Source organism: Macrobrachium rosenbergii, chromosome 55 (genome assembly GCF_040412425.1).
Source record: "Macrobrachium rosenbergii isolate ZJJX-2024 chromosome 55, ASM4041242v1, whole genome shotgun sequence".
In the NCBI taxonomy this organism is placed as follows: Eukaryota; Metazoa; Arthropoda; class Malacostraca; order Decapoda; family Palaemonidae; genus Macrobrachium; species Macrobrachium rosenbergii.
In genome coordinates, this window is record NC_089795.1 from 35,182,297 (window position 1) to 35,202,767 (window position 20,471).

The following is a 20,471-nucleotide window of genomic DNA, read 5'->3' on the forward strand; positions in this document are numbered from 1 at the left end:
CAGCTGCCACGCCGTTACCTGGGGCACACGCTGCCCCAGGGCACTGCGTGGCTGTCAGAATGGCGTGGGAGTAGACGCGTAACGCCGCCGCGACCCCCGCAACCAGCGTAGATGTGGCAACGCTTGACCTGGGATAAAGGGGCAGGCGCGCGCTTCCAGGTCAGTGCTTCTCCGGCCAGCATCCTGTTGCTATCTCCCTCAGCGCCTCCGTCTTCGCCGTCCACTGCAGCAGCCAAGATGCCCAAAGGACCCATGCTGAAGAGGACCAGGAAAGGGGCCCTGAGAACCCAGGAGCCCTGGCAGCTGGAGTTGCCCCCACGCAAAGCCTCCTGAAGCTGATGGTCCCCTTCAGGCAGCGATGCTGTTGTGCTGCAGCTCGAGGCCGACGAGCTCGTGACGGAGAGCGACCTAGAGGAGGAGGAAGAGGACCTTGCCCTCACCTACGAGCGACCCGCCGCCGCCACCAACGCACAACGCCCACGAGGGGGATGCCGACGCCGACACCGAAAGCACTCCTGATGGAGATGGCCCTGGCAGGAGGCTGCAAGAAGAACTCCGTCAGTGATCCTCTCGGAGGAAAATGAGAGGCTAGTTGGCGAGTGGCTGGAGACCGAGGCCGAGTTTCATATATAACAAGGGCCTCACAGCCTACAAGGATAAGGCCAAGGTGTGGAGGGCTCGAAGAGAAGGGCCAGTCACTTGTTCCTCCCGTGAGTGGCCATGAACTGAGGACGTGGTTTACGTCCCTCAGGAGTCGTTTTGGGCAGCTTACAGCGGAGAAGAGTGGCCAAGGGGCGGGCAGACGGCTGACGGACCGGGAGAAATGGATACTCAACATTTTCCACTTCCTGAAGCCACACATTGTGCGTCAAAGGAAGCCAAAGGTGTTGGGACTTCCATGGTATGTTTGTTTTTAATGTGTTTCCATGCATAATTATTACTGAATATAATGTTATTACATAGTTTCCATGCATTCAATTTACATTTTATACCATGTTCTCATATATGTCGCCCTCTTTTACAGGCTGCCTGTGCTGCTGCCACCCTCCCTGCTGCCGCCCCTCCCCCTCGCCCAAGTTCTGACCTGCCTGCTCATGTTTCTTCTGGTCCGACACCGACGCCCACGCCCTCTCCGGTTGATCGAAAGCAACAACCAAGGCTCGGAAACACCAAGTTTCCGAGCGGAAACACCAAGTTTCCGAGCTGTTCGACGTCGCCTTCACGAGGGCAGAGGCCCTCCGAGACGATATGCTGACGACTGTCGACCCATCTCCCTCAGTAACCCCCGCGTCCTCTACTGGAGGAAGTTCTTTCAAGAGGTCGAGGATGAGTGCGCACAGGTGTCAGAACAGCTGGGCCTGCACCTGAAAATGGAGGTGCTTGGTGCCATTCAAAGGTACATCCGTGCCACCAAAGAGGGCCCCACGGTGCCGTCGAGGGGCCATGATGACCCACACCATGGCAGTGACAGCAGAGTGTCAGGCACCTGCAGTTCCTGCCAGCCTGTCGGCATCGCAGCAGCAGCGGGCACTCACTGCACAGCAGCTGGCGCTCCTGCAAGCACAGTTGGTGACATCCACACCAAAAGATCTCAGCAACCTGTCGCTTGACACGACATTCCTTAATAATTTACAGAGTTAATGTATATACTGTTGTTTTCCTTTTGCTTTTATGTATGTGTATGTTTCTGTTTTATATTAAATAAATATATTTTGCAATATCATGTCTAGCTCTATCCTCTGCTCAAATATCATGTATTCAATGAAGTAGCTATAATGCAAGTACACAAATAAAGAAGGCAAATGAACCCAAATACACTAACATTTCATTATTGACTTTGAAAAAAAGTTCAAAATACTTTATGTAACATATGTGCACAGAAGCAAAATGACAACAGGCAAAAATATTAGCTAGTCATATAAAATGTCACAAATATCAGGGGAGAAGGTAGTTTCAAAAGATAGAATTTTCATATCAGAATATCAACAATGTAAATGCTAAGAGCAGGTACTTTCATGAACAGAATTATCACCTCAGAATAAAAACAATGTTAAGAGAAGGTACTTTCAAAAATGATAGAATTATCATATCAGAATACATTCCATGTTAAAAATGAAATTATTAAAAAGGGCAAAATAACTACATCTTCTTTCTTTTATTTATATATATGTTTGTTTCATATTTATTAAACATACATTTGCAATGTCATGGCCCACTTATCCTCTTCCCATTTACCAAGTATTGATGAGAGTAATATATCATGGATTTGAACAATATCTTTATTAAATCAACTAAAATAAACGGAAGTACACAAATGCACAGGAAAAAATAATCCTGAATTGATACATTATTGATTATTAAATAAGTCCAAAATAAATACAGGAACAGAATAGAAACAATGTTAAGAGAAGGTACTTTCAAAAATGATAGAATTATCATATCAGAATAGATTCCATGTTAAGAAATTATTAAAAAGGGCAAAATAACTACATCTTCTTTCTTTTATTTATATGTATGTTTGTTTCATATTGATTAAACATAAATTTGCAAAGTCATGTCCCGCTCTATCCTCTTCCCAATTACCAAGTATTGATGAGAGTAATATATCATAGATTTGAGCAATATCTTTATTAAATCAACTAAAACAAACAAAAGTACACAAATGCACAGGCAAAATAATCCTGAATTGATACATTATTGAATTTTAAATAAGTCCAAAATATAGGCAGGAACAGACATTTAAGTAATTACAACAATCAGGTATGCATGAGAGTAACTAAATCATGTTCTCCTGCCAGTGCACGGAGCCTTCAGCCGATGAAAAGTATTCCTTCAGCAAGTTACGCTGTTCCTTTGCATCCTCGTTGCAGTGTTGCCGGTCACGGTTGGAAGGGCTGCTCCTAAGGACGGGTCACTCTCCAGCTACCAGGGATGACAGCATGTGTGACAGGGTGCTCCTGATCTCCTTGTCTTCGTGCATTTCTTCTTATGATCATATTGTGCAGAACACATGCGGACATCACTAATGGCTCTATATGGTCAGGCTTCAAGCATATTGCAGTGTGGAATACTCGGAATCTGTTTGCCAGAATCCCAAAGGCGTTCTCCACCGTCCTGCGTGCCCTACTTAACCTGTAGTTGTAAACCGTTCCTCCTTGCTAAGTCCTCTTTTTGGGTAGGGCTTCGCCAAGGTAATTCCTCAGGGAAGGCATCATCGCCAACTAGGAAGTAGGGCACAGGAGATCCATTAGGTTGACCTGGCAGGGCATCCGGTTGGGGAAGATTTGCTTCCTCTTGCAACAGCATTTCTGCCAGTCGGGTCTGGGCAAATACACCACCGTCTGACTCTGACCCAATGGCTCCCACGCCGACGTACAGGAACTTGTATGAAGCATCAGCAACTGCAAGTAATACCATGGAGTAGAACTTCTTGTAGTTGAAGTAATGCGTACCGACCTTGGGAGGGTTACGGAGCCTAATGTGCTTCCCATCTATAGCTCCAATTACGTGCGGGAAGTTCCACCGTTCCTCAAAACCCCGTGCAACCTCCTGCCACGCTTCAGGTGTTTGTGGCACCTGCAGTTCCTCATCCCCGAAGGCAGCAACAATGGCCCTGCAGGTCTCTGGTACGATGAGACTAATGGTGTTGTGGGCTACCTGGAACGAATATTGCAGACTCTTGTAGGAATCACCTGTAGCGAGGAAGCATAGGGTGATAGCAACACGCAGGCCTGGCTCAATGGGTTTCCTCCAGAATGTCACTTTCTTCTGAATGTGGGTGTGACCCGTTCAACAATTTCATTGAAGAGGTCCTTGTCAATCCGGGTAAAATTTCTGTACAGCTCTGGGGCTTGGTTGACAACTCCGCCATCAGGTTGTCATAATGACCTTGCTCCATCCTTTTCTGCAGGTACGCCACGCCCACACCCTCCTTGGGCGCCTTTTTTCTGCCTAAGTGCTTTGCAGCAATCATTGCAAGCTCCAGCAATAACATGACGTGCACATACTCACAACAAGTGGCAACAATTCTGGTCTATCCGTACGTGCTATAGCTATGAGTTGACGCATTTCAGCTATGTTGTCCATGTTGCTTCAGCACGTTGGTAGTATGTCTTGTCGTTGTGGTATTACGGCATTGACTAGCTCAATATGTGCAGCTGCCGGCCTTTATATAGCTGGGGTTTAACCCCGAGTACGTGGGGCCAACGTGACGTTTGCGTAACTCAGTTACGCAAAAACGTAACACATACGGTATACGCACGTTGGTGTTACATGCTCTGCCACGCACTACTTCTGCCTGCGCCGCCGCTTGTTCGTCAGCGTCACGTCACCCATACGCAGTGCTTACATTTGCGGCGCACTATAATACGCATGCATCACGCACATCGTCCCGTGACACGTATCCAGTTGGGCGGGCCTATTTTCTCCGCGTATGGTCAAGTTTCACCAATTCCGCTGTGCGTGTGCATGCGTGCCTTGATACGTGAATGTGTGAACTTACCATAAGACCTTTTTACTCTCAATTCCCCTTTTAGTGCTGAATGACCCCATAGGTCCCATCGCTTGGACTTTGGCCTAAAATTTAAATTCTAATTCCTAGGCGGGAAATTTTTCAGTAGCTGGAATGCACGAAGAAGCAGTAATCCGTTCTAAAAGTTTGTACCACTTTTGTAACCAATTTAGGTCGTTTGCCAAATAAATCTCGATGGTTGGTGAAAGTAGGTGCTTGATTGCTTGAACAAATAAAAAAGTAAATCAGCTTATGACCAAGAAACTACTCAAATAAATGACGTACTATAGCTGCAAGCAATGAGTTTCAATGTTTCATTATCTTTCCTTGGTGACCTACCAGTCAACGTTGCGCTGAAACCTGATTGTTGGCCTCGTAAGCAAAGCATACTGATCTAGTGTCTTTTTTTTTTCTAGAGGAAAGGAAATCACAGAGTAACCTGATTGTTATTATCGCGTAGAATACTTATATAAAGACGTATCAAACGCTATCCCCCATAATCTTTCCGAGATGTTTAATGGGAAACAGGGTCTGTAAGCATTATTTTCGAATGGCCAGTCATTACTGCATAGTAAAAATGTCAGACTACCCCACTACCCGGCTGTCAATCGCACTAATTACCAATCAGCTTTGGATCAGTGAGTCTGCTAAATAGGGGACTCGTGTTTTGAAGAAATATGGGCGTATGAGAATACATCAGAGCGCGCCCGCCCTCATGAACTGTCACAATAACTCAGATATAAATGGGGGCGTAATGTGCTTTTTTCAGTAATAAATGGAACAGTGCACTAAAATGTATCCTTCGTTTCTGTGTGTGTATATATATATATATATATATATATATATATATATATATATATATATATATATATATATATATATATATATTGATATTATATATATATATATATATATATATATATATATATATATATACATATATATATATTGATATTGCATTCTTGCGTTCGAACATTACTGTACCATAGACCTGTCTTATTTTTCGTTTTTATACCTATGTACGCTGTTCTTTTCCTTAAATTTTCATCCTGATTGATTGGTGTAGTACGTTTTGTCTGTCATCTTGTGCTGACAAAATTTTGATCAGTAACAGTGCGTGCATATACATATATATATATATATATATATATATATATATATATATATATATATATATATATATATATATATATATATATATATATATATATATATATTATATTTATGTATATATATTAGTATTTATAAATATAATATATAAATATAAAATATAAAATGTTGTGTACCTTTGCACTTGCATAAGCGAAAGTTAAAGCGGAGGAAAGTGGTAAATACAGTGATAGTTCCACAATTTGAAATGTAATCAACTTTGACCTTCCCCGCCCCCGTCCTCTCTCGTCTTTTGCGCGAATTTATTTTGAGCTTAAAATACTCATGAAAATAAAGACATGGCTCCATGAGGCAGATCATATAATTCCAAGATTTATGGCGATCTTTAACAAGACTCTTTTGATTTATGGCCGTCTCTTGATCAAACATGATTATTGTACCTTTTTCTTGATCTTTTTTTGATGTGAATATAATTAAGACTTCACTCGCGGCGGCTTTATTAGGCAGCGAGCTATTATTCTAATACGGACTGCAGGGGATTCTTTTCAGTAGGATTACATGCAATTACAGAAAGTTATTACAAATAAACTGCGATTTATTGCGGCGGAAATTGAATGCTATTTCTCATAAAAGGGCGGCGGAGGGACATCAAAGGCATTTTCTGGTTGCAATCACAAAAATGGAGCAAGATGCAATTCGCCGGCAGTGAATTGGATTCATGCATGTTTCAGTCGCTCCCGCGCATGCGTACAAAAGGGCTGACGTCACAAATCTATATTTATCGTGCTGGCAACAAAAGCACGCGTTAGCCGTTGCGTTAATGAGGGTTATTACCCTAATATAAATAAACAGGTAATGAATAAGAAAAAATAATCATTGGGAAATATAATGGCTTAAATACCTAACGATGTACAAATTATTACGTAACTGTTTTATATGCTCTTATATGTACACTTCTAATAAACATATAACGGTTAAATAATAAAGTATAGCGTGAACGCCTTTTCTGTCAAAACGTCATGGAGGTAAACTCTTTGTATTTAAAGAGAAATCATTTGCCCAACAAGAAGTATACAAACACATTATTACGTGCGCACTGTAGTCTTTCGGCTCGGAGAACTTACTCTGCCAGCCTCCAAATTCATATGACTTCCATCATCTATAACTGCTCGTTTTAATCCATCAGGCCGCATACAGCAAATGAGTGATATGGTGGCGTTAAAATGTTGCACAGTTGCGTGTAAACTAGAATGTCGGTATGTTTCATGAATATATTTTGGGCGGTTCAAACGCCGAGCTTCAGGGATTTTTTATTTTGACGGCAGTGGTGGTTTGTAAATTCAGAATCATGAAGGACTAAAAAATAATGACGCAGTTTATGGCAGAACCTTTGTACGGGCAAAGTACGCCACGTATAGATGGATACATGTTCTGTGTGTGTGTAGGGATGTGTGTGTATACAATCATATACAGCACATGTATATAAATATATATATATATATATATATATATATATATATATATATATATATATATATATATATATATATTTATATATATATATATATATATATTTGTTTGTGTGTATATACTGTATATGTACATCAGTATATATAAAACATTGAACTTTCCGAAGTAAGAAAAAGATTATTTTTTAAAAAATGCGTTACCCCTGTCATGAATTTAGACAATAGTAACAGGAAAATCAGACCGCATTCCTCCTTGCGTATCCTTATTGAAAAATAACATTCAAGACCAGTACGCCTTACTGTATTGTAATTTTTGGATCACGACAAAATTCACTCATTTTTCAATGGTTCTCAAATCGTTTTCCATCGAAATCTGTCGCAAATAATATCTGGCTATATTTTGATATTTGAAGTTGAATTATTTCATCATATTGGTGTTGACCTGGATTTCACAAGACTTTATTTTCTCTTTCTCCTGATATCTACACTTCAGTGAAGATATTATGAACCAATACTGAATCACTTTGCTGCCGGGAGGAAATATGAATTGCAAATTCATCTACCGTAAGTGGCTTTGATGTTCGCGTCGAGCCTTTACTTGTATATCTTAGGGCTACGCTTAAGGAATAAGCTGAGATGGTGTGTGTGTGTATGTGTGTCTTTGGGAAAGAGAGAGAGGAAGAGAGAGCAGTTGATTCTTTTAAATAATAAATAATTGGAACAAAAAATGGATTAGATATCTCATAATATTCAAATGCAAAATTTTACAACAAGTAATAAAAATTCAGGTATTTCACAGTCAGTGTTATTACATATTTGAGGGTAATTGCTGAAAGAATTGTGTACTGAGGAGATAAAACTCGCAATATTTATGACGATATTTCTCGTTATGATGAATGAGGATTTGATGGTGTCTTTTGTGAACGTCTTAAAACATTCATATTTTAGTTTCAAAAACATTATTTGAAAATCCCCCCTTTTTCCGCCCAGCATACGACTTTCGTAGACTCCCCCCCACCATTTTATTTTATTTATCTTTCCCCTTGTTATTTAAAGGTATCCAAGTGGTTTTTCTTTTTTTCTACTTTTTCAAAACAGGGACATCGATCCCTTTAAATACAGGAAACACATAAAGCACAATTCGACAGCGTTGTTATTTCGCTCGCTTCCTCCCTGCTGCGTGGCCTTTGTGCTGCGTCCTGCCTGAAACCGTTTTAGCTCCAAAGTTATGTTACAGAATGAAAGCGAGATTGAAGAGACTCTGTGAATTTCGTTTGTTGATGCGAATGTAATAAATCATATCTGCTGTATCGCACGGAGCTGTGGAGACGTCTTGTTCTTTCAACTTTCATGCAGAGCTACCTTATGAAACAAAGCTTCAAAAGTCTACTGTGAATTGATGAAAGATTTTCCTAGATTGACGTTATTCCAGTTCAGCCGGAAATTGTACTGTTTCTCTAAAATCTTCATTTCTGTATTTGATCTGCCTTAAAGAATTTTACGTGCTTCTAACAGTGATGAATACGAGATTATCTTCATACATTTTTTGGGGGGGGCGGTTTTTAGGAGAAGAACTAAGCAGAAAAAGTATTACTACAATTTGTAACAGTGTATTTTTTTCCAATTCCAGGGAGGTTAAAAAGAAACAGCAAAGGTATTGCGACAGATGTTGTGGAAAATCCTGAAAAAATTGTTCAGATTGTTACCCTTGAATAAATACAGAGAATATATGTATTCTTTTTTGTTTTTATTTCAGTGAGTCTGCAAGGATGGAGGACTCAGTACTCGGTGCAAAAATTCACGGGATTCATGCTGGTGGTGGAGGCGTCGCAGCAGACGCACACGAACCTGTACGGACCCCGCAGCGTCGGAACCTTCCAAGTAAGTAACGGTTCTCGCGCTCTCTCGTGTCTCGTTTGTCTCCCGAATGATTACGAGCAAAAGCGTTCATTGGTATCGGAGTTGGAGAGATGCATGTGTGTGTTTGTCCTTAGAATTGATTTTTTGGTATTACGTTAATATATACTGTTCGTGTTAGTCCTGAGAGTTTCGTGTTGACATTTAAATGGTTTCGGTTTGGTGTCACTGTATTCATTTTATGCAATTTTTCAGTTAATGGAGGTCCAGATAGTTTTGCTAACGCGCATAAATGATTTCTGCGACATTAGTTTACGCAATTTTTCGGTTGTATATTAATCCTAATAGTTTCGTGTGTGCCTAGAAATTCCCATAATTTCGCCTGTGCAAATAAATGTTTTGAGGCATTGGTTTCATTTCACACAGTTTTTCAGCTTACGTTAATCCTAAGAGTTTCATGCGTGCATGTAATTGATTTTGTGGCATTAGTTGCATTTTGTGCAGTTTTCAATTTAGTTAATCCTAATTTTCCTTTTGTTCCCTAACGAAATCGTCAAGAGAAAATATGACATGAGCGAGTTGAATGGAGATGCAGTTGGTTCACGTACATTTATGTTTAATTTCAGGAGCGTTGTCTCTCGGTGTTTGTGTGTGTGTGTGATAGTTCGTACTGGGCTGAGTGTTTGTGTGAGATTGCAAAACACGATTCCAGAGTGGCCCGAATTGGCTGCTGCTGCGGAGGGAAAGCAGTAGCAGCCTGGAAGACAGAATTATTATTTCATAAAAATGAAAGTTGTGGCGCGCAATTTTGCTCGTATATACTTCGAGATGCGAATCACGAGCGCAATAAAACTTGGTAAAAAGCGAGAGGGACCTCTAACGCGATTTAGAGGAACTGCTGGCCTTTTTCATACGTGTGTCTTGCTGTTTAGAAAATGCTTAGCAAAAATTGTTGAAAGTTTATTCATGCGCAAACCAATTCAGTACTTCTTTCTTTCAAAGTATTTATTCGATTGTCATGTTTCAAACACAAAATTCATATATATATATATATATATATATATATATATATATATTATATATATATATATTGTATATATATATATATATATATACATATTATATTATATATATACATATATATATATATATATATATATATATATATATATATATATATATATATATATATATATATACATATATATATTATATATTATATATATACATATATATATTATATACATATATATATATATATATATTATATACATATATATATATATATATATATATATATATAAGAATATAATCACACTTGATCCGTTACTCGTACATATTAAAAAGCACTGGAAAGAATTTTAAAAACGGTTGTAAATCCTGACCAGTGTCGGCTTTATTGATATGCCATCTTCAGAGGACAGACGATGGCTTAACAATAAAGTCGACATTGTTCAGGATTTTCAGCCTTTTTCATTTCTTCCTAGTGGTGTTTGAGATACATATACATTTTTTTTATGCGCGCGCACTCGTGGTCAAAAAGCCTGCTAAAAAGTAAAGATTCGTGATTACGCCCATCGAATTCAGAGACTTACCCAATGATATGGTCCAAACAGTAGTGTAGAACAGACTCTTTATCCTTGGCAGGCAACTTCGTGATTTGTTGCAATAAATTTTAAATGAAGAAACATGTTGAAAGACACGAAAGCGACTGACATCGATTGAAATATCGATTTGGAAATAATGCAATGAAAATTCAACCCCTGGGATGAGAGTAAACGCGAAGGTAAGCTTTTGATTGAACGTTTAATTATAAAGGATTTTGCAGCGTAAATGACCGAGTTAAATATATCAGGGTTTCGAATAAAATTTCATTTTTTCTTTTTGCCTCAGCGTTATCTCTGTCGGTATGATGAATGTAATCCGATTCGTGTGACCTCGTGGTGCCTGGTTCATGTTCAGAATTTTTCCAGATATGTGGGTGTGTTCAAAATTGATAAGAGATGATGAAGTCCAAAAATATTAGCTTGAAAAAAGGAGTAGGTGGGTGTACTGAAAATGTCAAGCGTATTATTAATGTAGATTTCGACATGTAAAGTGGAAGTAGTAGATATACTTTTAACGAAAGAGATAGTGGCATTTGAATTAATTACGCAAATCTTGAAGTAGATAATCACGCCAATTTATAGTAGTTTGCAGTTAATAGCGCATAAAGACAGAAGCAAAATTAGGACGATTTCCCTATAATTAGACTCAGTTGGTTCTGCAGTTCTTTTAGGTTCCAGTCAAATTTTACTTATTAATTTGATCTGTAATCATTTTTCCCATATCATCTCTTTTTTTAAGTGCTGTCTTTCTCCCTTTCAGAATCAAAAGCCGTGAAACTTTACAGAAATTAGGCATTTCTCTCATTCCTCACAATAACTATTTATGCTGTGAAAGCAACAAACCCATTGAACCGGCCGTTTAGTTAGTTAATAATCAATAAAGACCATGAGATTAAATTAATAATCAGTAAAGACCAAGAAATTAAGTTAATAATCAGTAAAACCCAAGAGATTAAGTTAATAATCAATAAAGACCAGGAGATTAAGTTAATAATCTATAAAGACGAAGAGATTAAGTTAATAATCAACAAAGACCAAGAGATTAAGTTAATAATCAATAAAGACCAACAGACTAACCTTTGAAAAATCTGATTATCTCGTTTATTTCTCCAGCTGTACGGCGACGCCCTCACCATGCATTCCGAAGACTGCCCCAACGCCGTCATACAGACCTCCTCGATCTCCAAGAGTGAAATCCAGGTGCTGTGGACTGCCCCTCCCGCCGGATCAGGATGCGTAATCTTCAGGTGAGTTGAGACGGGCATTTCAAACATGTTCATGGTACTACTTTGCTTTTGGGAATCATCTTGCTCATTGGAAATTGGTGCTGTTGTTGTTTTTCTTATAACCTCTTTGGTATTGGTAGAAGCTTTGATGTTTCTCTTCTCGATATGAAATCTCCGTTTCTTTCTTTTAAAATTTTCTTTGTTGCTGCTCTCTTATTTCCGATAATGCCGGAAACAGCCATTAGATTTTTCCCGTATCTGATGATACCATAAATAGAAGTAGAAATTATATCCTGGAGCTCTTGAAGTGAAGAAGTGTTCCTTGGAGCTTAGAGTGTTCTGTTTATTGAAGTTTCTTAGTCCTTGAAACTCTCCTTTTAATAGTTTCCTCGTAGTTTTGAATCATCGATTTGGTCTCGAGAACCCTTGTTGATTATTGTAAGCAGGATTTCACTTTGTAACTCTACTCTTGCTTTTTTTATTACCTGACTATTCATAACTTTCCTTCCTTTTTTGCCGTTGATGTGTTGTTTGTTATATTTAGGTTTTCATTCCTTTGTTATTGTTACCCAATAGATGCTGAGCTGTAGAAGATACTTGTAATGCAGGCACGTAAACTAGCAACTCAGTATAAGCCAAGTCCTTGCTTAAATATACTCGTATTTTCATCAAACGGACTCCATCATTATATTGTTAAATCAGCGACTTTTTTATCTGTTTCTGATAGTCTGTCATTGTTGTGCTCATACTTGGTTAACCCTATTTTAACTGAACACTTACTTCGTTTACGAAAGATAGTATTTGGGCGTTCCCATAACCTGTTACTAATACGTTTGTTGTTGTGTGTTTGTGTGCGCAAAAGAAAAGAAAAAGTTCACATGTGTAAACTCAAAGAAGGTCAAAGCCCTTATTTCATTTCGCTAAGTATCCGAGAATATTACGCTTTTAGTCACTTCCGTCAGTAATCATTGTCTCCTTAACACATGCCTGATGTTTGAAGATCGTTTTCCTATGCTGGTGTTGCCCTTGCACAGAGGGTAATCTTTCTCGTAAGGGGATTACTTTCTACAGTATGCTTTCGGCTTTTCCCACCTGGCTGACAACTTTAATTGCTCCAATTTTCACTTTATGACAAATCCATCGGGCGAACTTTGTGAAAAACTACCAGTATGACTCGGTATTTTCACTAAAATGTTCCCCTTAGTGGGGTATGCCATCAGTGCACCTCATGTGGTGCACTGTAGGCATTATTTAAGGTTGTTTGCAGCGTGCCTTCGACCCCTAGTTGCAACCATTTCATTCCTTTTACTGTAGCTCCTTTCATATTCACTTTCTTCCTTCTTCCTTTCCTCCCTCTTCTAATAATTGATTCATAGTGCAACTGCGAGGTTTTCCTCCTGTTACACCTCTCAGACCTTTTCACTGTCAATTTCCGTTTCAGCGCAGAATGACCTCATAGGTCCCAGTGCTTGGCCTTTGGCTTAAATTCGATTTTCAGTTCATTCAATTCAGTTCACTCAAGTATTAAGAAAATTGTAGCAATGCATATGGGTTTTTTTCTGCATGTCATATGCATAACGGCGATATCCACTGCACCTATAAAAGTCAAATTATATTAGTTCATCCTTTGGATTGGTTGTGTGGGGTTGGTGAATGGCTCCATTAATGCCTGACGACCAGCTGACTCTAACAGTCCCTCGTCCTTTCCATAGCGAACTCACTCATTTATTGGGATCCCTCACTTTCCTAAACGCCAACTCATTCAGCCCAGACAGAATTTCATTTGTCTTGTCTTTCCCCCATCATAGCGCAGTATTCATCTGCCTATTCCTTCATCTCGCAGGTTTCATAGCTCCCTTGCAGTTGACGTTCTGCATCCTCTTAGCTCATCTTGCTTTTGGCCATTTATCTTGTAATCTGTAACTCTTGTTCAAATTGCTTTCCTTTGTGTGAAACTTGTATCCCCTTACCATTATGTTATATTCCGAGATCATCTTGGCTTTTAATGTTTTAATGTTTCCTTAACACCAAACCTTTCTCACTGTTTCTCACGCTTCTGTTTCATATTTTGATTCTCGAGAGTCTTATCAACGTTTGTTATATTATTATTATTATTTATTATTATTATTATTATTATTATTATTATTATTATTATTATTATTATTATTATTATTATTATTATCCAGATTGCAACCTTAGTTGGATAAGCAGAATTCTACAAAGCCAATAAGGAAATCAGCCCAGAAACGTCAGAGATAACAAAGAAAAACAGATGTGATAAACTATGAAATGAACCCCATCTGAGTCAGATTAACAGAAATATGAACTTCTGCAGTTCCAGTTATTCAACTAGATGATTTAGATGATTAGGAAGATCATTCCATAATTTGGTCACAGCTGAAATAGAAGTTCTCGATAACCGTGGTCTTTAACCTCACAAAAGAAGTGACAAGAATGAGAATTAACTGCATATTTAGTTCAGTGCTACGTGGTGGATCATGATATTGGAAAATCTATATACTATGGAGGATCAGATTTATAAAAAAAAAAAAAATGATAAAGTATGCATGGGCTGATTGAAGGACGGTTGTTCATTGTTCGCTTTCTGTTAAATTTTATTTATCTGTTTAGCTTCTTTCAGTTTAGATAGTTATCTGTTTAATTTCATTTAACTTAACCATCGTCATCTCTTCTATTTTCGTTCAACTTAGTTACTAATATCCATTTAGTTTTAATTATCCTTATCTTATTGATTTACTAATATCTATTCAGTTTTAGTTATCCTTAGCTTATTGGTTTTGTTTAATTTAGTCATATCCACACGGTGGCCAGGATTTCCGTATACGCCGGGGGAGCCATATGTTATTTCGCTTGCTTAGGAATGGAGACAACGCTGCAGCATCGGAACTAATATAAATTATGTGCTTGGCTTTATCACTGAGATATTCATCGTTGTCAATGGATAATGTTAACTATTCTGACAGATCTGGAATTAGATCTGCCATTGCTTACGCTGGTCTCGCTCGATTTCCTTTTACTCAACCTGTTTCTTTATTCTCTCTCTCTCTCTCTCTCTCTCTCTCTCTCTCTCTCTCTCTCTTCGTGGTATAGTTGTAGCGCTCTGGAATCGAAGCAGAGACTTGCGTTCGATCCCCGAACCGAGCGGAGAAATAAACCTCAAGTAAGCTTTCCCTTAAAAATGTAGTATGCGTCTGTCAGCTTGAGCAGTGAATTTTATAACTGGTTGTAAGTCGACCAGGAGGTAGAGAAGGGAAAAAAACACTTTTATGCTCTGTATTACATCAAAATGAATACCGTCGCATCGTAATTGAAAACGGATGGCCCGTGAGAATGTATCTGTCATCCCAAAAAGTTAAAAGCATTCGTCAAATAGCTATTCCTGTAACAATGTATTCTATCCCTAGGAGTACTTTTGCGCAAAACTCCTCCGAGCGCTTCCCCCTGCAGGATAGAAATACAGAACGTTTGCTGTATCCTATTTCTGTCACACTCCCTGGGAATGTAATAACTCCGATTCCTTTCTCGCCTGAGTTTTTCCTTGTATGTCTCCTTTTACGCTCTTCAAACCATGTCTTCACTATCATCAATCTTTTCCGTTTGCAGAACGCCACCCATTGCTCTCCTGTTTCATTCCTTTGACCCAAAAAATGGATGATTGATGATTGCATGTACTAGGTTTGAGCCGCATATGAAAGGTTGCACGTTTTAAAAAAAAGCAGGTCGCAGTAACTGATATTTTTATTAAATTTTTCACATATGTTTGTACTCACACGCGTGAATATAAGAAATGTAGTTTTTAACTTTTAACGTATAGCGTTCGAGTAGAAAAAATATTGTATTTTGTATAGGTATTTCATACACAAGAATATTACTCTTGGATTTACATTAATTACCAGTCGAAGAAATGTTACATAAGAAAGGAAATTTTTTTTTTATCGACGTTTAACATCATGTTTCATCTTTTGTCCTAGCAGTGCAGTAGGATTTTCCAGCGTAAAATAATGGTGGTATCTTTTACCTGTAAATAAATATGCGTGAGACCCAACAGATAAATTATTGTGGAATCCATTTCAGTAAGGTAGATTGTAGATAGGACAGAAATAAATAAATAAATAAATATATATATATATATATATATATATATATATATATATATATATATATATATATATATGACTTTTTTTATCACATCACCGTGATTCATATTCAATATAAGCAACAAAACGTATATCCAATTCGCTCTACCTCGTAAATATTTTCATATATGTGATTGATATAATATATATATATATATATATATATATATATATATATATATGTATATATATATATATATATATATATGTATATGTATATATAAATGAGTGTGTAGGTGTATGGTGCAGTTATGAGTACCAGTGTTTTCCTTAATCATGCTTCCAGTTCCCCTGGGACACGATAAGTGGGAGAGGACATTTCAACAAATAATAGGGTGAAGAGGGTTGCTTAATGTGTGGGTTCTTAGAGAACCATTAATAATATATGTTATTGAAATCTCTCTGGATTTTGAAAGGTTTGGGTCTGTGCTGTCCCTTTGATCCCTTCGAGCGCATTCGTTGGGACTTTATCTCTTGGCATGATTTTACTGATGTCCCCCAGATCGTTATTCATTATTTACTCGTAATGAGAAAGATCCTGATTTATTTGTTTGTTTTTTTTCATGTTGGTTCAAGCTTTATATTGCTGTGATGATTATACGGACGGTTACTTGAACTGAACTATCACAACAGTCATCTGGGGGCAAATACCTTTAATCAAATCCAGACTGCTACTACAAAATTCTTGGCCAGCCTGATTCTCTCTCTCTCTCTCTCTCTCTCTCTCTCTCTCTCTCTCTCTCTCTCTCTCTCTCTCTCTCTCTCTCCCGAAAGCCTTCTGCACAATTCTAAGTTTCACTAAAGCGCTGTACCATATCCTTTGAACCAAAGTATTTAGAAGATTCATTTCCTTTGTAGCCACTTTCCGTAACTTTTAGTCAGGAACTTCTGAACTTGTAATGAATTCATCATTTTTGTATTTGTTCTGTGTTACCTGTCAGACAGACTTTCAGTTTTGCTGGCTTTTATTTGATAATATTTTTTTCCTTCGAAAACGCATAGAAATTTTACTTCCGTTCATAGATCCTGCGCTCAAATCAGTGGACATAGACACACTTTGGTACCGCAGAATGTACTCTCTTTTTCAAAGTCCAGCTTCAACCTATTACTCTTAAAAGCCCTCAACAGTTCAGTAGAAAATATGTTTCACTAGAAAATATGTTTCTCCTGAGTTCTGTCATGTAAAGTAATTGTGATTGGTCATTAATCTTTCAGCTTAAAAAGAATAAATAAATGAAATTCTAAAGAACGGGGCATACAGAGAAAGTTTACATAGTTTATTCCAAAGTAAGCTAAGAATTCGAGGTGTGCCGTACGTTTCCGACCCTTGAACCAAACGTTACTGAATGACTTTTAAAAATAAAGACATTGATTATTGACAGTAACTGAGAGTTAACCTTAGGAAGGCTATAACTAAGGAAAGTTCACGAAAACAACGTTCGTTAGGAAAGGAAAACTCTTCTTTTCAAGCTAATTTCCAATCAAATGAAGTGTAATTACGAAAATGATAAATACTGTAATTTTTGCGAGTTAGAATTATGGTTAAATAGCGTGGACATGGATTGCACGTATGATTAATTCTTATTAAAATAATTTATTAAAACGCACAAAAGACATACCTTTCATATCTTTCTTCAGAGCAAAAGCTATTGTGGTAAGAAGCACTGCAGCTTTGACACACTAAGATCTAGCAAGTTTTACCAAAGACAACCTTGAGAATGGATATGAGACCGAATTTATTCAAATTGAATTTAATGCTGCCGTTGACTTCGGCTTCCATTAGGGCTTTTGTATATGTGTTACAGTAAAATTGTTAAACCAGGGATTTAACGAAATTCGTGAAATTTTCAGGGAATTCGTGAAATCACCAATTCGCTTAGGAACATTTGATCCCCATAGGCTAGTACTCCCCGAGGGGCTAATACTAAACACGGCGAGACAGTGTAGATGAATCACTGTTTCGCCGTGTTTAGTACTAACCCCTCGGGTATCAAATGTCCCTAAGTGAATTGGTGATTTCACGAATTCCCTGAAACTTTCAGGGATTTCGCGAAATCCCTGGTTTCGCAGCCTTACTGTAACATAGAAACCATGCTCTTGGTCGCAGTCTCAGTCAAAGTTTTTAAGCAAATCATCAGCAACGAATTTTCGTTCTTGGTGTTTTTAGCGAGCTAAGATACGTCTCATGTGTTTATATAGTTCAGTATTCTTGGGTCCTTGTTTTTTAGCCTTTTTAGTGACATGGTTGTTAGGCTAATGAATAATACTGTACAGTACAAAGATGATTGATGATACTCTCGCTACATTTTTTTTTTTTTTTTTTTTTGACCCTTCGAATGATGGCCGTAACAAAGATCAAGAACGGATCAGAAACTGGAGCCAATCATGTCAGAGGCATTCCAGCAAAAATGAGACTTTTCATTAAAGGATCTCGTCCCATGCTCGCACCTCAGGGTTTGCTTTGCACAGGCAACATTAATTGGATAGAATTGCTGTTACCATCGACTCGAAGTACTTTTATGCAGAACTTGAAAGTTTATGTAAGTAGCTAGAAAACAAAATGATGTTTGTAAGGCTTCGTATAACTAAAGAAGAGATAGTTTTAATGCCACATGCTCCATATCGTTTGTTATATCTGTAGCAAAATAGTTTTTCGTTTTGTGGATTTCGTCAGCTTCGTAAAGTCGTATCTTTTAGACATTGTCAGAGGCGGCTACTGCTTTCGACAAGAAACTGTCATATGCATATTTAGTGCCTGATCCTCAGGAGATAGTGCATGTTTCGCTTGAAGAGTGTCATCACCTACATTTTGTTGAGATGCAAAGTTGTCTCACTGCTCAGTACCGAAAGTCTTTTAAAAACTCCGCTTATTATGAAACTATGGAACCAGAGCTTAGTTTTTTTTTTTTTCTTATTGCTTATGTAACTGTATTGTTCGTATGTATGTCTTTGATTGTTTTTTTTCCTTTTTTTTATATTTTGTTTACATAGCGTTCCGTTTTGCGAAAGATTTCATTGCAAGTTAATGGCCGTTTAGGCTCATCGATTGTATTCATATCGAGGAGCCTAAACGGCCATTATCTTGTAACGAAAACTTTCAAAAAATAGAACACCATGTAAAAAAGAGAGAGAGAGAGAGAGAGAGAGAGAGAGAGAGAGAGAGAGAGAGAGAGAGAGAGAGGACAAATTCAAGACACTCACAGTAACAAATATATAGTTACATAAACAACAATATAACTCAGAAAATTAGGCACTGGTTCCATAGTTTTACAACAAACGTAGTTTTGAAAAGTTTTACGTTACTGGGCAGTGCGACGACTTGTCATGTGTTTTTAAACTTATGTTCTTTTTAATTAATAATGGCAATAATAATGATAGTTAATGATGGTAATAATAATGATAATGTAATAATAATAATTATAACAGTACCGCGCTTAAACTTCGATCGACACCAGCATTAATATTTTAAAATATATTACCAAAATGTAAAATTTGGTAGTTTTTTGGCATTAATGGAATATTTGATAAACATTTTAGCACGGAAACTTATTTCTGCTATACACAAAACATGAAAATGCACCGGAATCTCTCTAACCATTAAAAATGCCAAATTTATATATCTTTAACGTAGACGGCAGTATTCTTTGATGGCGATACTCACGTTGACATTTCAAGTAGATTGCTGGCACGCCTGAAACAATTTGGAAAATGGTCGCCATATTGAAATTTCAAGTGACGGGGTTACATCTCTTTTACAGTAGTTCTCTGTGATTACTTATGCCCGCCTTATGAAGTTTTACGCCAAAAACTATTTGAATCTGCCAGAAAAAAAGGTGAAAAAATAAAGGAGGCTGTTTAGGAGAACTCTAAGCTGTTATCGATAAATCATCCTTGGACAGAAATTTAATTAAATGGCAGTGCATAGCCCCTTTGTGCTCCCTCAGATGTGAAGGTTTGACTTTTAATCAAAGTGCTTGCCAATGGCATTTAATCATGTAGTACTGACGAATTAAAGATGGCGATGAAAGAGATGCAAATGAATCATTTATTATAGTCAAACGATAATTGAATTCGATTCAGGAATTTACCAAAGCTTAGCCAAAAAAAAATCTAATAGTGGGTTTACCCAATTCCTCCTAAGGGTCATTAGCTTAGCAACTGTAGAGTATTTTCGCCTTTAAGGTCCGATGATTACATGACGCTAATTGCATTCATCCAAATAGATTTTGGAAAACTGTTGCGCGGTCAACAGAAATAGGGCGTTTTTTCAGCAATGGAGATTTTTTTATCGGGAAGTCCAATTACCTGTGTGTTTATCTCTTAATTAGGATTGTTGTTTTGGTTTCAAAAATTAGGAAGTGCTGTTTTTAAAACCGAGTATTACTTTAGTAAGTATGCCTTTTATTCACTTACAGGCTTAAAATTATTTTAACGAAAAATGTATCATTATTTTCAGTTACACTTGAGTAGCTTTTCTCAGAATTCATAGGTAATTTTTTTCATTAATGATGAATTTCATTTTATTAATAAACTAT

At 37.7% G+C, this 20,471-nt stretch overlaps 1 protein-coding gene across 4 annotated transcripts in view; it reads left to right on the forward strand.

Annotated features, from left to right (window-relative positions):
• LOC136835960 (spondin-1-like) overlaps positions 1-20,471 on the forward strand; it is a 940,271-nt gene that overhangs the window by 692,407 nt on the left and 227,393 nt on the right. For all 4 annotated transcript variants that reach the window (XM_067099863.1, XM_067099861.1, XM_067099862.1 and 1 more), the window contains exons 3-4: positions 8,846-8,970; positions 11,667-11,800. In XM_067099863.1, coding sequence (XP_066955964.1) covers positions 8,846-8,970; positions 11,667-11,800 — 259 coding nt within the window. The remainder of the gene's footprint in view (positions 1-8,845; positions 8,971-11,666; positions 11,801-20,471) is intronic.